Source organism: Gopherus evgoodei, chromosome 2, assembly GCF_007399415.2.
Source record: "Gopherus evgoodei ecotype Sinaloan lineage chromosome 2, rGopEvg1_v1.p, whole genome shotgun sequence".
Lineage (NCBI taxonomy): Eukaryota > Metazoa > Chordata > Testudines > Testudinidae > Gopherus > Gopherus evgoodei.
In genome coordinates, this window is record NC_044323.1 from 12,206,232 (window position 1) to 12,223,620 (window position 17,389).

A 17,389-nucleotide genomic window follows, 5' to 3' on the forward strand; every position below is an offset into this window, starting at 1 on the left:
TTTCTGCCCATAAGAGAGAAAATATAAAAGGCCCTGGAAGCCTCTCCATTTTGTCTTCAGCTGGCTCAAGAGTTGGCCTCTCCGCTCGAAAGAGACACCTGAAAGGAACTGGAACAAAGGAGTGTAACTATGGGGGTGTGAATGATTGCTGGACCCAGGCCATAAACTGCAACGTTGGTCTGAAAAGGATTCGGCCTAGACTAGGAAGGAGTCCGGTCTGTGAAAGAAACTTATTGGAACATCTCTAAGGGTGTGATTTCATCTGTAATCCGTTCCTTAATGCATTAGGCTTAGACTTGCATGTTTTGTTTTATTTTGAGAGAGGGATAGCTCAGTGGTTTGAGCATTGGCCTGCTAAATCTAGGTTTGTGAGCTCAATCCTTGAAGGGGCCACTTAGGGATCTGGGGCAAAAATCAGTATTTGGTCCTACGAGTGAAGGCAGGGGGCTGGACTGAATGACCTTTCAAGGTCCCTTCCAGTCCTTTTATTATCTAACTTACTTTGTTCTGTCTGTTATTACTTGAAACTACTTAAATCCTATTTTTTATACTTAATAAACTCACTTTTGTTTATTAATTAACCCAGAGTAAGTGATTAATACCTGGAGTAGCAAACAGCTGTGCATATCTCTCCATCAGTGTTATAGAGGGTGGACAATTTATGAGTTTACCCTGTATAAGCTTTATACAGAATAAAACAGATTTATTCAGGGTTTAGGCTCCCAGAAAGACTTAATACTGAGTGCTGGGAAAGGCCCTGTTAACTGAGAAGCCCCTGGACTAAGTGAATCTTAGTTTCTGTGAACTGCAGGGAGGTCTGTGCTGGAGCTGACTGGTGTGTCTAGCTCAGCAAGACGGGAGTGGAGGAAGCCTTTTCTGGCAGGGGGGTTTGTTTTCAGTGGTATCCCAGCACATCTAGTGACAGTCTTGAGGGAGTTTCTGTGACCCAACCTGTCACAACCTTAATTCTTCCTTTTTCCAACTTATGAGTGCTTGACTTTGTAAGCTTAATAATAGTCTTATAGTTTTTATATGTAATTTTGTATATCCTGGGCAAATTCAGTTTTCACAGAGGCAGAAAATGGTATGGAAAATAGCCTTACTGCTTGTGCTATTGTGGAGGGGGTGGTCCTTGGAGGGAGCATTAATGACTCAAGATCTATAAGGCAAGACCCTGTTATTCCTACTGCAAGAAGTGACTACGCTGCAGAATTATATAGTTACTCCTTTGGACTATGTAGGAGAGAGTTGCTAGATACTTAATTAATTATCCTTTGCAGAAAGAATGGTGGCTGGGTGCAAGGACTTTAATATGGTGGAGGTATTGCACAGGATAAAAATAAGATGCTTGTCAGAGCTCCGACACAGATGTAATTCTATCACTTCCCAGTCACTTCCCAGGGAAAAAATGGCAAAATGTGTTTTAGAAGCATAATTATAAAACTCTATCCAGAATCATTTTCATGAATTTAAAACTGAAACCACAAAGATTATTTTTCTTCCTATGAGAATGTGGTTCCAGTTGGTTTTGTTTTATTTTTACCTAATGGTTCAACTGTCAGATGTGAATGTAGAAATAGTTATCTTACAGTTGTTAAGCCTAATGATATTGTTGTTTCTGTTAGCTTCCCTTTACTTATATCTCTTTAATTATACCTTCTTTTTAGTTATTCCCAATATTGGAAGTGGAAGAAATAGAATGAAAAGATGGATCATTTCAGTTTATCATCAGAAGATATTGGTTTCCGTCTTTTCACACGTGAATCATTGGCCACAATTGAGAAGCGGATTGCTGAGAAAAAAACAGAGCAAGTCAAGGCTAAGCTGCAAAATCGTGTTCAACAGGCTGAAGTAGAAAAACGTCAGCCCCAACCTTATCTGAGAGCTTGCAAAAAGCTGCCTGCTCTGTTTGGGAATCCTCCTCTGGAGCTCATCGGGGAACCCTTGGAAGATTTGGATCCGTACTACAGTGATCACAAGGTTAAAGTCATCATGTGTTACTGATTTTATTTTGTCTGTTAAGATGTTAAAAGATGAGAAATGCTTCAGTCAGTGGGTTCTTCTTTTGGTCTTTCCTTTACCAGCTGTTATTATATGAATAATGTTTGTTGGTTTACTTTAGGGGTTACCTAACACCACGTTAAATGGTAACTCATTATAACGAAAACTTAATTTTAAAACCCAGTGAGCAAATTATATTGATTATGAAAATATACTACAACTTCTTGAACAGAAAATATTTTATTAGGCAAATGACATTGTATTATGTAATAAATTTTCCTATGACCTGTGCAGGTTAGTTGGACTGACATCATAGCAATGCAAATAGCTTCTCTCTGATAGCTATTGATCATCCATATTTGATGGCCTACTGTAGTGAGTTTTCCTGCATTGTAAGAGTAATGAGAAAATAGCACAACACAACTAAATGCTTTACATATCTTTGTAACTGGGTTGAACTCACCTCTCGTGAGCACCCCCTGGCTGAGTGCATGTGCCTGCAATCTCTCTGTCTCCTTTTGTGGTGGGTCTTCAGTGATGCAGCCCTCTGTCCGAGTCTCTCACAGTCTGTCTGTGTGATAAAAGCAAAGCAAAACCCTTCCAGGATATAAGTCCACCCAGGGGCCTATGTGCACCCTCTGTAAGATCCTTCGATCTGAATCCCTATCCTAGGGCTCAGTTTTCAATCAGTCCAGCAAGGTCTATCACAGTACCCTGTCCAAACTGTCTCTCAGCCCCTTCTGGGCTCCCTCGAATTATACCTGCCCTTTAAGCAGTCCCGGTCTGGTGGTGCCATGTCCCCCAGGGCTCCCTCCCTGGAGACTCTTCACCTTTCTGGGCCTTTCTGGCTGAGCTCTTCAGCTGGGCCACTAAAAGGGGTTTGTTCCCCTTCCGGGGTGTATGAAAGTCCAGTTCACTTTTCCACTCCAGGTCCCAGCCCAGGGACCCTATAAATAGCAGCCATCAACCATGTCCCTTTAAATACACTGTATTGCTGCTACAATTCCCTGGGCCACTTTCCCACAGCTCCAACACATTCTTCACACTTACCTCAGCGCTTTGTCCTTGTACAGTCTCAGCAGCTGACCTGGAGCACCATCCCCTCTCCTCCACCTTTAGGAATGGAACTTGCTCTAGCCCTGCAGCTCTTTTTATACTAGCCTGCTGGGCTCTGATTGGCTGCTTCCCACTACCCTCTTCAGGCATATTGGAGGACCTCTCTACTGCCCTTTTCTGGGGTAGGGTGTGGCAGAGTCATGAGGCCTCCAAGCTGGGGGCCCTCAGCTCCTAGTCCACCCAATCAAAATCTTTCAATTCCTCCTTTTTGAATATTTTTCCTTATTAATAACAAGTTTTCTGCTGTAATGAGAACATTTTTATTAGCGCACATTAGTTTTATATATAGAATAAAAAACAAACTCAAAATCCAAGAGAGCAGTAGATTTTTAGCTCAATCAGATAAGAATTTATTTTCAACCTGCAGTGATATCTGGCTATGTAAATACAGTATTCCCAAGAAGAAGCAATATAATTTGGATATAAGAGTGTAGTTTGAAAAACGTATGTGTATATTTGATATGTTGAAGGAGAAATTGTACTGAATCAGCTTGTAGGCTACATTGTACATGAGAAAGTACATCATAGTCATACTGTCACTTAATCATGTACAAGTCATTTCATCATAAAACTCCCAGGACATTTCTGTAATGTGTAAGTAGATTCACTTTGTCTTCAAGTGCTGTTACAGGCTAGGATTCTTAGAGTAGAGAAGAGGAGTCTAATTCATTTGAAGAAGTTACAGGAATGTTAACATAAGCATTATCTAATAAATGATCTGGAGAAAGGGTTAAACAGTGAGGTGGCAAAGTTTGCAGATGATACTAAATGTCTCAACATAGTTAAGACCAAAGCAGACTGTGAAGAACTTCAAAAAGATCTCACAAAACTAAGTGATTGGGCAACAAAACGGCAAATGAAACTTAATGTGGATAAATGTAAAGTAACGCACATTGGAAAAAAAAAAACCAACTATACATACAATATGATGGGGGCTAATTTAGCTACAACGAGTCAGGAAAAAGATCTTGGAGTCATCGTAGATAGTTCTCTGAAGATGTCCACGCAGTGTGCAGAGGCTGTCAAAAAAGCAAACCGGATGTTAGGAATCATTAAAAAGGGGATAGAGAATAAGACTGAGAATATATTATTGACCTTATATAAATTGATGGTATGCCCACATCTCGAATACTGCGTACAGATGTGGTCTCCTCATCTCAAAAAAGATATTCTAGCACTAGAAAAGGTTCAGAAAAGGCAACTAAAATGATTAGGGGTTTGGAGAGGGTCCCATACAAGGAAAGATTAAAGAGGCTAAGCCTCTTCAGCTTGGAAAAGAGGAGACTAAGGGGTGATATGATAGAGGTATATAAAATCATGAGGAAAAAGTGGATAAGGAGAAGTTATTTACTTATTCCCATAATCCAAGAACTAGGGGTCACCAAGTGAAAGTAATAGGCAGCAGGTTTAAAACAAATACAAGAAAGTGCTTCTTCGTGCAGCGCATAGTCTACTTGTGGAACTCCTTACCTGAGGAGGTTGTGAAGGCTAGGACTATAACAGCGTGTAAAAGGGAACTGGATAAATTCCTGGTGGTGAAATCCATAAATGACTATTAGCCAGGATGGCTAAGGAATGGTGTCCCTAGCCTCTGTTTGTGAGAGGATGGAGATGGATGGCAGGAGAGAGATCACTTGATCATTGCCTGTTAGCTTCATTCCCTCTGGGGCACCTGGCATTGGCCACTGTCAGTAGACAGGATACTGGGCTAGATGGACCTTTGGTCTGACCCGGTACGGCTGTTCTTATGTTCTTATCTTGAATTTAGGGTATTTGTTTAATTTTTTGTCTGTATCTGACAAGAATGTTGGTCATTCTTGGAGTAGGGTATATCATAGTGAGAGCTGACAGAGTTGCACAAAAAATTAGGGATTTTTCTGCTAGAACTCCTATTTTCATGGGGCCATATTCTGGCAATCTTAACTGAGTAGTTCTATAGGGTTGTGAATAGCCCACTGAAATCAGCGGGACTTGGGAAAGAATAAGGTATTACTGGGCATGAGTAAGGGTGGCAGAATTTGGCCCATAATTAATAGCCTTTAATTACTTTGGCAAAGTGATTGTGGGGGTTTGTTTCCTATAATAGTTATTTCCTTGGAGGAAGAGGCAGGAGGAGGAAATAAGAATGATCTTACACTAATGTACTGGCATGATAGCAAATAGTATCGATAAGACTGAGCTCCAAGTAAGAATACAGCAAAATTACACTCTTATGCAGAATTAACTGCAGTTCTGGGCATAAATTTTAAAAGCCTAGATGTTTAGTTTCTGCGAAAAACATTGTTTAGTTGGCATATTTCTAATGTTATGAGTCTCTTTTATCTTGCAGACTTTTATGGTACTAAATAAAAAGAAGACAATCTTCCGATTTACTGCCACACGTGCCTTATGTATATTTAGCCCTTTCCATCCTATCAGAAGAGCTGCAATTAAAGTTTTTGTCCATCCATATCCTTTCTGTTTTTTCCCTCATTCTAACACTGCTTTGAAATACTAGACAAGTTTCCCTTATTCTGACTGTCTGTGTACAGGGGGTTAGATACAAGATACGTGGATATAATATTGTGTAATTGTTAGTAGTATATACTGGATCTAACTTTACAAAAATAATAATATTCAAATGTATCCACTGCACAAAATTGGAAGTGTGCAGAACTGATTAGATTTGATGAATCACATTTCTGATGATTCGTAGATTGAGAGTTCAGATATTATTGTCAGAGACTTAGGGTTAAAATACATGTACAGATCACCCTATGCTGTTTTAGAACCTTCTACACAACTTGCACCTATACTGTGATGGACACAAAAATTTCAAGTTCAAAGACAACTGATCAGCAGTGATTGAGAACTTCTAGAATGCGAATTGCAATAGTGCTTTGGTGAGTACATCTGGTATTGTTCTAAGGAAAGATAATTGAAGTTAGAGATGGAATATATTTGAAGGCCTCCATTTTTTTGTGCTTGAAAACCTATGGGTGACATTTAAAACACCTAGAAGTCTGAGTCTGTCTAACCTAAAGGGGTGGCTAAAAAAATAGCACCTGCTATTATTTGCACCCACAATTTGCAGGTGCAGAAATGGAGACCACCAAGTTGTCTACTCCATTATCGTCCTAGTTATCCGATATCTTTTATGATCATTAAGTTGAAAGAATATACCCTAAGGTAGAAAAGATTTCTAATCGGCCTTTAAATGAGTATTCGGTTTGAATGCTGTTAGTAGTTACTTTGAGATTGTATTTGGCATATATTATTTTCTGTTCTGGTTCACACAGAATTAATCTTAAATTGGATGTATTGTTTATTAAAAATGCAACCGTTATTAGGTGGAGAGTGATGTTTAATAAAAGGCTGGTTTTCATGTGGTTTGTGGATACATTGCGAACTACTGGGGTTCTGCTCATGGTCCCTCCCTTTTCTTCTTCTGCTGCTGTTGCTGTGTTCTGTGCCAGGGCAAATTCATGTTTCCATGGTTTCACCTATCATATGTTTGCGAAGGACTCCCAGTTTGACTAATGAACTCTGATCCTATCTCCTTCTGTTCAGTCTAATATTTTTATCTCCACCTGACTGTCCTACCACTGCTCCATCGTGAAAAAGGGAAAACCTGAATGTCACCATGCCTCAGTGGGTCAGAACTCAGAATACCAAATTTAGGACAAACTTCTGAGAAATAAGGCAGACACACCCCATAACTGGTAGTTATTCTTCCATAAGATATACAAAACCAGCAACAAAAGTAAACTTCTGTCTCACCACACTGGCTAACAAGAAGTCAGAAATGCAACCTTTTTAGGTATTCCAGTCTTTGCTTCAACACCCAGACACTAGACTTAATGAGGAATGTTTTTTTAAAACCAATTTCATCAACCAAAGGGTTCTTCTGATCCCTACCCTGGTCAGTATATAACTCAGATCTTACCCAAGAATCATGATATTGCCAATCCTTTAGTACTTAATATCTAAAAGTTTATTTATAAGAGAAAAGAAAGAAGTCAGAGTTTAAATTGATTAAAGGAATCAAATACATACAATAATTGCAAGTTTTTAGATCACACTTGAAGCAGTGATGAAATAAACTTGCTGGCTTGTTAAGTCTCTGGTTGTTTCTAAATGATTGGAAGATCCTCAGTCCTTTGGTTAGAATGCTCCCATTAGTGTAAGTCCATAGTCCAGAGATCAGAGCAGGAAAGAGACAAAATGGAGATGTTACCAAGGCCTTTTATAGCTTCTGACATGTGGAGGGAAACTCACTGTTCCAAGGAAAGCCCTCAGCACAGTTTGTGGAAAAGTATAGGCACAAGATGGAGTTTAGTGTCACATGAGGTAGTCACATGCCATTGCATGATTCAATGAGTCATGGCAGCCATTACCCATAGTCTGGCTGAAGTGTCCACAGGAAAGTTCATGGCTTTTTCCATGGCCAGTTGTGTTTGTTGATAGGCTATCAGCTCTAATACTCCATTCATAATGTGCTGGCTAAAATGAATGTAAACTGCTTAATAGGTGTTACCACAGGAGCAAACACATTTGAAATGCAGGTACATAATCAATATTCATAACTTCAGCTACAAAAGTGATACATACATACAAATAGGATAATCATATTTAGCAAACCATAACTTTTCTATTGACACCGTACATGACATAATTTGTACAAGCCTTGTTTCATTTGTATAACAGTGGTAGCAACAATGATCTATGTGGTCATATTTTAATCATATAACATCACACTGAATTTATTATCTTTCTTCCAAAACTGACTCCAAACCATCACTTCTCCATCTCTTTTTAACACTCCAGTGTTCTTCCCACTCCACAGGCTTATGACCTCACTTTTTATATGTCAGTGCTCTCTTGGCTTCTTTTCACAGATCCAAACTCACACCAAATCCTGTTGCTTCTCCCTCTCTAACAAGAAGGAGGCTATGATTTAATGGACTGAACATGAGGTTGTGGGTCAGGAGACCTCAAATCTGTTTCTAATTCTGTCATTGTATCTGTATTGTGACAACCAACAAGTTACTTCATCATCCAGTGAAGTTTACCCATTTTTAAAACATATTTTGAGACTGTGTAAGTGTAAGAGATTATTGCCTCTAAACTCCTTTCCTACCAGAAAAATCTCTTGTCTTCGCCTTGTTAATTTTCAGGGATCCTAGTTTTTTGTGATAAAAAACCCAAAATTATCTGATTAAAAAAATCCCATATAGATCCACATTTTTCTGCGACTAAAATGAAATGCTGAACTTTAGTTTCCCTAGCCACTATATATATATATAGTAGAACCCTATTTATCTGAGACTCCATTATCCATCTCTCTGTAGTAACTGAACCACCAGTGGCCCGGGGCTGACAGCCCAGTCCCAATTAGATTGGATAAATGGAGTTCTACTGTAAATTTAAGGCACAAGCAAACATAAACCACAAGAAGGTTGTGCGCATTGAATAAGTGACACTGGTACTGTTTTCCTCTGGGAAGCATGCATTCGGTGTGCCCCTAGGTTATCAGTCAAACAGTCCCTTACCACGCCTCACTTTCCTTCCCTTTTGAGGCTTCTCCATTTCCATTCCGTCATCCAGCTCCCTTGAAGTGAACTCCCCAAACATAATGGTTGCGCCACCTGATCATTCCTGAGGGGAGACTGAAACCTTCCAGGTACCTCCGATTTCCAATAAGGGCCTGCAGCCTTCAAAGGCAAAACTGACTAATTCAGGGGCCAAACATTTTTTGTTTAAAGAAGAAAATGCCTGCAATCAAAGCCTGCACATCTGTTGACCCCTATAACTCCAAAGACCCAGACTCCCAGTTCTAGCCTTTACAGAAGAGTTTAAGTTGATCTGTGTTCAGACAGGTATGAGCCTGCCTTTCCCTCCCACTTCTCCTCTCCCCTGAGTAGCAACTGTTGGGCTCTAAAGCTTTTGTTCTAACAGAAGCAAGAAGTCAGGGAAAAGATCTTGCTCAAATCATCACTCTTGTAGTCACAAGTCCAAAGAAAAGTGTCTAATTTTAGTAATTCTTGGGTGTTCTCAGAGGAGGAAAGATAGCTTGTCTGCATCTGGTCAGGAAGAAATCCAAGACAGACATTTTCCTCCTCAGGAGTTTGAGCCTATGCTGTGAAAAGACCTATTTATGCTTGGGATTCAGTTGTCCCTGGCAGAAGCACGGATCAGGCTAATAGGGACACTCACTTCACCAATATGTACTTTCCTTCCCAATCTAAGAAGGAGATTTGCATTCTTCTGTATACCTCCCTTGAAGATGATATCAGAGAGGAATGGGAGTGCCTGAGTGAGGCATATACCTAACAGGCAGCTTCTAAAGTTTGCATAAGGATATGCTGGTTCCTTTGGAAGGGATATTTCTGCGCAAGAACCAAAGGCTGGGAGAACAGAATTGTCTCTCAGACAAAACGATGAGACCTTAGCTTCAGCTCTTCAGTGGTGGTATTATGGTATAGGCAATTGAACACTGAGATGTAGCTCCCTGTAAGAATAAAAAAAGGAAACTGGTTTGCTAGAAGATATTGTGATGGCTTCATTCACTTAGGGACTTCCTTGCGTTCTCTTAGATTTGCTGCTCTGTCTATGGCCTTGAGTGCTGTAAGCTGTAGACACCTTTTGGTTCTGCCTCTGGAAGAAGATGGGCATGCAGACCAAATGATGTAATGAATGTCTAAGTACACTGGAGGTAAATTCATTGAGGAGCCTCTAGATGAAGCAGTTATGGTCGCTGCCAAAAATGAAGCCTCTGCCTTCCTCAGAATTTCAGCGAAGAGGTTGTCACTGTTCCTTTTGTTACAGACCTTCTTTCACGATCAAATATTCTGGACAGCACCAACAAAGAGACACCTACTGTAGAAATTAGTTGGAACTAACTTGCCAGAGAAGAGGCTTTTTCTTGCCCTTCACTTCTGAATGAAAAATGACAAAGGCGGCATAGACTTTCTATAAATTTTGGTTCTATTCAGACATTTCTTCTGATACCCATACTATGCCACTCAAAATTCATTGAGGTGTTTGGGAATAGAGCAGAAAGAGTGTAGGATAATTTCTTGGGATCTAGGGAATGGAATGTTAACTTTTGGAATAAAAACAGAGTCAGCATATAGGACTAGCTTTTTCTGGTCCAGTATGTTCATTGTCTAGAAGGCACTCCTAGTTCAGAGGTACTTATGGTGTAGATGATCATGACCAGGAAAGACACTTTTATAGACAAAACATATAGGGATGCTGTTGTAAGTGGTTTGAGCTGGGTCTTGTTTAGATCTTGTGAGATGAGGTTTAGATTCCAAGAAGAAAATCTGCAGAATGATATAGGATTTGCAAGTGAGGCAGCAGATAGATCAAGGTTATATGGGAGAGGCTTATAAGTTAAAGAAACTAGCTCTCCCCAGAGCGATTACTGCTTACTTCAGAAAGGGAAACAGCTGTGCCCTGGGTGGAAACGATTCGTGCACCTTATGAAGAGATCTGTAGAGGATTGTCTTCACCTTTCTGAGATGGAGGTTAGATATCCACTTGTTGATGAACACATTATTTGGTAGGAGAGTGCTACAGCAAGTAGTGCTTCAGTAACCTCTCCTCATGTGTCTCAGTCACAGGTTGTAGCTATACGTACATACCATATTTGATGTTCCTCCTTTCTGGGATGCTGTACTACTTTTAACATCCTACTTGAAGACTTGCCCTCAAAGAAAATTTCTCACCTGAGTCTTTCCTTTCTTGAGTTGTTCGTAGAATCATAGAACTGGAAGGGACCTCGAGAAGTCATCTAGTCCAGTCCCCTGCACTCATGGCAGGACTTAGTATTATCTAGACCAGGGGTCCCCAACGCTTGCCCGCAGGTGCCATGGCACCCGTGGGGGCATCTAAATGTGCCCACGTCTTGGCCGGGGGTTGAGCATCTACCGAAATGCCGCCGAATTTCTACGGCGTTTCGGCAGCGACGCCTCTCGATGATGTCACTTGCTGCCGACAAGTGATGTCATTGAGAGACGTCACCGCTGAAACACTGCAGAAATTAGGCGGTGATGCTTCTCGATGATGCCACTTGACACCGACAAGCGATGTCATCAAGAGGCATTGCCGCCGAAATGCCACAGAAATTCGGTGGCATTTCGATGGATTCTCCACCACCGCCTCGGTCCTTCATCTGGTGCCCACCAGACGAAAAGATTGGGACCACTGATCCAGACCATCCCTGACATGTGATTGTCCAACCTGCTCTTAAAAATCCCCAATCATAGAGATTCCACAACCTCCCTAGGCAATTTATTCCAGTGCTTAACCCCTCTGACAGGTAGAAAGTTTTTCCTAATGTCCAACCTAAACCACTCCTGCTGCAATTTAAGACCATTGCTTCTTGTCCTATCCTCAGTGGTTAAGAAGAACAATTTATTTCCCTCTTCCTTGTAGCAACCTTTTATGTACATGAAAACTGTTGTTATGTCCCCTCTCAGTCTTCTCTTCTCCAGAGTAAACAATCCCAATTTTTTCAATCTTCCCTCATAGGTCACCTTTTCTAGACCTTTAATCCTTTTTGTTGCTCTTCTCTGGACTTTCTCCAATTTGTTCACATCTTTCCTGAAATGCAGTGCCCAGAACTGGACACAATACTTGAGTTGAGGCCTAATCAGTGTTTGCAATAATCCTGTTAATACATTCCAGAATGATGATTGGTTTTTTGCAACAGTGTTACACTGTTGACTCATATTTAGCTTGTGATCCCCTGTGACCCCCAGATCCCTTTCCACAGTACTCCTTCCTAGGTAGTCATTTCCAATTTTGTACATGTGCAACTGATTGTTCATTCCTAAGTGGAGTACTTTGCATTTGTCCTTATTGAATTTCATCCTATTTACTTCAGACCATTTCTCCACTTTGTCTAAATCATTTTGAATTTTAATCCTATCCTCCAAAGCACTTGCAACTCTTCCAGCTTGCTATTGTCCACAAATTTTATGTGTACTCTCTATGCCATTATCTAAATAATTGATGAAGATATTGAACAGAACCAGACCCAGAACTGATCCCCGTGAGACCCCACTCATTATGCCCTTCCAGAATGACTGTGAACCACTGATAACTACTCTGGGAATGATATTCCAACCAGTTATGCACCCACCTTATAGTAGCTCCATCTGGGTTGTATTTCCCTGATTTGTTTATGAGAAGGTAATGCAATACAGTATCAAAAGCCTTACTAAAGTCAAGATATATCATATCTACCACTTCCCCCCTATCGACAAGGCTTGTTACCCATCCAAGAAAGCTATCAGGTTGGTTTCACATGATTTGTTCTTGACATATCCATGCTGACTGTTACTTATCACTTCATTTTCTTCTAGTGTTTGCAAATTGATTTGTTAATTATTTGCTCCATTATCTTTCCAGGTACAGAAGTTAAGCTGACTGGTCTGTAATTCCCTGGGTTGTCCTTATTTCCCTTTTTATAGATAGGCACTATGTTTGCGCTTTTCCAGTCTTCTGGAATGTCTCCCGTCTTCCCTGACTTTTCAAAGATAATTGCTAATGGCTCAGGTATCTCCTCAGTCAGCTCCTTTGAGTATTCTAGGATGCATTTCATCAGGCCTTGGTGATTGGAAGACATCTATCTTGTCTAAGTAATTTTTAACTTGTTCTTTCCCTATTTTAGATCTGATCTTACCTCATTTTCACTGGCATTCTGTGTGTTAGACATTCAAACACCACCAACTTTCTTGGTGAAGACCAAAACAAAGAAGTCAACAAACAAGCTCTGCCATTTCTACATTTTCTGTTATTATCTCCCCACCCCCTCATTGAGTAACAGGCCTACTCTGTCCTTGGTCTTCCTCTTGCTTCTAATGTTTTCTTGTTACCCTTTATGTCCCTAGCTAGTTTGATCTCATTTTGTGCCTTGGGCTTTCTAGTTTTGTCCCTACATACTTGTGTTATTTGTTTATATTCATCCTTTATAATTTGACCGAGTTTCCACTTTAGGTAGGACTCTTTTTTGAGTTTTAGATCATTGAAGATCTCCTGGTTAAGCCAAGATGGTCTCTTGCCATACTTCTTATCTTTCCTACACAGTGGGATAGTTTGCTCTTGTGCCCTTAATAATGACTCTCGGAAAAACTGCCAACTGTCTTCAGTTGAGACAAGGTGGGTGAGGTAATATATTTTATTGGACCAACATCTGTTGGTGAGAGAGAGAACTTTCAAGCTACACAGATCTCTTATTCAGGTCTGGGAAAGGAACTTTCAGAATCAAAGCAACATGCTCATGTTCATGTGGGTCAACCCGTTGGACATGAACAACATCCAGTAGGACTTGAGGAAGATTTTTTTCTTTTTTGATTGAAAGGCTTTGTTACAAATGTGGATAATTTGTTATCATTTTTTCTCATTAAATTAGCTCCATCTCAGCAAAGACCTGACATGCCTTCAAGTGCAATGTAAAGAAGGACAACTCAATGTGAAGACTGTTGGACATGAAGTTCTCAGGAATGGAAATCTTTATACCTGAAAATTTCTTCAATACAGTGATAACTGAGTTTGTTAACGAACTTCTATTATTTTAAAATATAATATTCTTTCCTTAACTCATTATTTACATGGTTTACTGCATTTATTATGTTTATTGTTCTGCTCAATTGTATAGTGATGATTGAAAATGACTTTCTGGAGAAAAACATCATTGAGTAAGTACTTGTTTACTTTTTCTCCTGCTCCAAAGTAGGGAGAATAAAGAACTGAACTAATAGATTAAATGAGGGTAGGATGTGGTGTGTGGAGTCTTCCTTCCTGGCCTCTGGGGATTTGGGAGTCACTACAGCTTGAGAGCTCCTTGAGAGCATAAAGAACAGGAGTACTTGTGGCACCTTAGTGACTAACAAATTTATTTCAGCATGAGCTTTCGTGAGCTACGAAAGCTCATGCTGAAATAAATTTGTTAGTCTCTAAGGTGCCAGAAGTACTCCTGTTCTCTTTGCAGATACAGACTAACATGGCTGCTACTCTGAAACTTGAGAGCATAGCTTCTCTGCCACCTAACTTCGCTGGCTGATGCAAGATGTTCACTTCTTCCTCACCCCATTTGGAGAAGCAGTTCCATGAGAGTTCTAACCCTCAGTATACCTTATACTTCGGGGAGCTCAGAGCTGCAGTTATAATCAGCCCTTGTATGGGGGCTATAAAGAGAGGAAAGTTCCTTGCACCATCCCTGCTGCTTTGTGCACCTGTGCTGAGTACAGCCTCAATTTAGCCCATAATATTATAAAACAAAGATTATTGTAGTCTCTTGTTACATTTTGTAACTGTGCACTACATCCATAGTTAGTTTTTGTGGGTGAAATCCTGGCCCCACTGAAGTCAATGGAAGTTTTGCTATTGACTGCAGTGGGCCTGGATTTCACCTCTAGCATTTTGGGGTTACCATATTTATATGACTTAGTTTGGTGCTAGTGGGAGGTTGGGTCCTTTGGTTTATTTTTGTTTTTTTGAGTATATTTAAAGAGGAACAGTCCTTTTAGAGTGTTCAAGATAAAGAAATCTGTACTGTTAATTTTTATTTTTGTAAATAGGCTTGAAATACAGTGCAGAAATATGCACAAATTTGTGCATACTGTTTCCACAACTGCATGCAAATCAGGCTACGAATTCAGAAAGGGAATGCCATATTCAAACTTGAACACATTACAGTGCTGGCAGTAGTCTGCATATGTAGTGTCCCATTTCTCATGAATTCCCTACATCCACAAAGGGAATAGCTCACAACATAAGAAAACACGGTGTCCTTGAAACCCTTCTGATTTAAATACTAAAATATATGCTTTCTTGAATACTTTGCTTCTCAGGTTCACTTTTGCTGGTATTTACACTTGTGAAATATTGATAAAAGTCTTAGCAAGTGGATTTGTTTGGAATCAATTCACCTTCCTTCGCGATCCATGGAACATTGTGGATTTAATTGTTACTGTTATAATGTAAGTAACACTCTTTTCCCCAAGGGGCTAACATTCAGTTAAACTATATTTTGCTTGTGTTGAAGTTCTCTGGAGTACTGGATATCCCACATGCTTTTGACTTTGATTGTGGCTGAACTGCTATCTTGTATCTCATGTCTGTCGTGGAGCTCACTTTCTATTCTCTGTACGTCCTTATGCTGCATTCATTACCTATTTTTTATTTTTATTATTATTATTATTATTATTATTATTATTATTTATTATTTGTACTACTGTACTGTGTATGAGCCCAGACATGGACCAGGACCCCATTATATTAGGTTCTTTACAAACACAGAACAAAAGACAGTCTCCGTCTCAAAGAGCTTGCAATCTAAATATAAGGCAAATTAAAACAGATGGCTACAGACAGATGAAGGAGTACAAGGAAACAATGAGACAATATTGTCTAAATAGAAAAGACACTTAGTGGGGAAAGAGGTAAAAATTCAAGGAGAGTGAACAATATGATGGATGGCAAACATGTTAGTGCTATGATTTTTCGCATGGGTTTATTTAGGAAAGGATCAGCTAAATTAAAAAAAAGGGAAGTGAGGCAGAAAAGGAAGAGCAGATGTGGACTGAAGCTGAGGTGAAGAGACTGATGGAAGCAGGTGTATTGACCTGGAACAAAAAGCCAATCCACACAAGACAGAGAAAGTTAGAATATTCTGCAGTTTTGATTGGAATGTCCAGGGATCCCTGCTTTCGCTGCAGCTCTTCCTGCTGGTTAGTGTCTCTGACAGGCTATTCTTGCAATTGTCCCTAGTTGCCACAGGATGTACTTAGGGGTGGCACTGCCTGGTGGGTCCTAGTGACCTCAAAGTGTGTTTGGAGTCTCTTCTGCACAATTATGTGTCCAGAGGGTGGTCCTGACTGGACTTCATTTTACTCCCTCCCCCACAGTGCAATAATCCCTGCATTAGCTATGTATATTCCTATCAGCTGCAATGTGACCAACATCTGTCACATGTTATTTGTTCTCTCACCGTGGGAGAAGTGCGTGCAGTGGAATTTCCTGTTTTGGCAGGGATTTTTTTCTAAATATACCTGTTGCTATGTATTATGTTAGAGAAGACAAGGTTAAAGAAATGTTCCTTGGTATGGACTGTAAAATAGTAAGGTTTGTGATGGTCCTTGGTTCCTGGGGAATTCATATGACAGTCTTGAACCAAACACTGAGAAAGTTCTGTCTCACACAGATGAGCATTTACCTTATAATAGAGGGTTTCATTGTGCCTGAGGAGCGAAGTTGTTGACCATGGTTTTCATTCTAGAATGTAGGTGGCCTTTTAGATATCCTTGTAGATAAGGATTGAGATCTTAAACGTGAATCATAATTCTATGGGAACCGGTGAAGGGAGCAGAGAAGAGGGCGTGGTGCACTTACAATAGCATATCCGGAATTAGGGCTTCAGCTTCACCTGCCTAATAAGCAACATGGGACTCGTAGCTGAATCGTAGCTGACATGCAGCAAAATCACCTGATTGGCCAGATTTAGGAACAGGGGGACCCAGCTTGAAGGGGTTCCTGTAGGTCCCAAAAGCCTGCCTAGCAGCCTTTGGGATGCTTGCCAAACACCTTGAGTTTGAGGATATTTTCGACAAGAAGAAGGCTACGTTCTACCCCTTCATCGGCACTATGATTGTCCTATAGGCCTGGAGCTGAGGTTCCCTTTGAACTGGACTGGAACTATAGGCACTCAGAGACTATCTCTGAGAGAACTCAGAAAAGAGGTTCACCTGCCCTTCCACATCACTGGCTGGGGCCCCGAACTTTTTTATGGCCAAGAAAGATGGCTCTCTGTTCTCGTGTGGACTACCAGGCATTGAATAAAATAACCATCCAGAATCAGTACTCCTGCTGTATATCAATGAACTCTTTCAGAGACTTCACTCCACTAGAGTGTTTACCAGATTAGATCTCTATGGAACCAATAACCTGGCTTGGATGTGGGAAGGGGATGAGTGGAAGGCTTCCTTCCATACCAAATATCTGATGAAGTCCTTTGAACTATGTAATGCCCCAGTGACCTTCCAACATTTTATCAACAATATCTTTAGGGCTATGCTGGATCAGTTTGTTGTGATATACCTTGATGATATCCTCATCTTTTTTGAAGACCAGACTCTTCATAATCAACATGTGCACTGCATCCTGGAGAAGCCAATTTGATCAGAATACAACGAAGTTCCTAGGTTATATTATTTCCCCTGGGACACTAACTGTGGATCCCTGCAAAGTTGCCACCATCTCTAACTAGACAGCCCTGACGGAC

The 17,389-nt window shown here is 40.4% G+C and overlaps 1 protein-coding gene across 1 annotated transcript in view; it reads left to right on the forward strand.

Annotated features, from left to right (window-relative positions):
* The first annotated feature begins 1,677 nt into the window (after nt 1-1,677).
* The window catches only part of LOC115645405 (sodium channel protein type 5 subunit alpha-like), a 120,909-nt gene continuing 105,197 nt past the window's right edge, over nt 1,678-17,389 (forward strand). The window contains 4 exon segments of the mRNA XM_030550005.1: nt 1,678-1,980; nt 5,447-5,565; nt 13,719-13,805; nt 14,961-15,089. Coding sequence (XP_030405865.1) covers nt 1,708-1,980; nt 5,447-5,565; nt 13,719-13,805; nt 14,961-15,089 — 608 coding nt within the window. The 5' untranslated portion in view covers nt 1,678-1,707.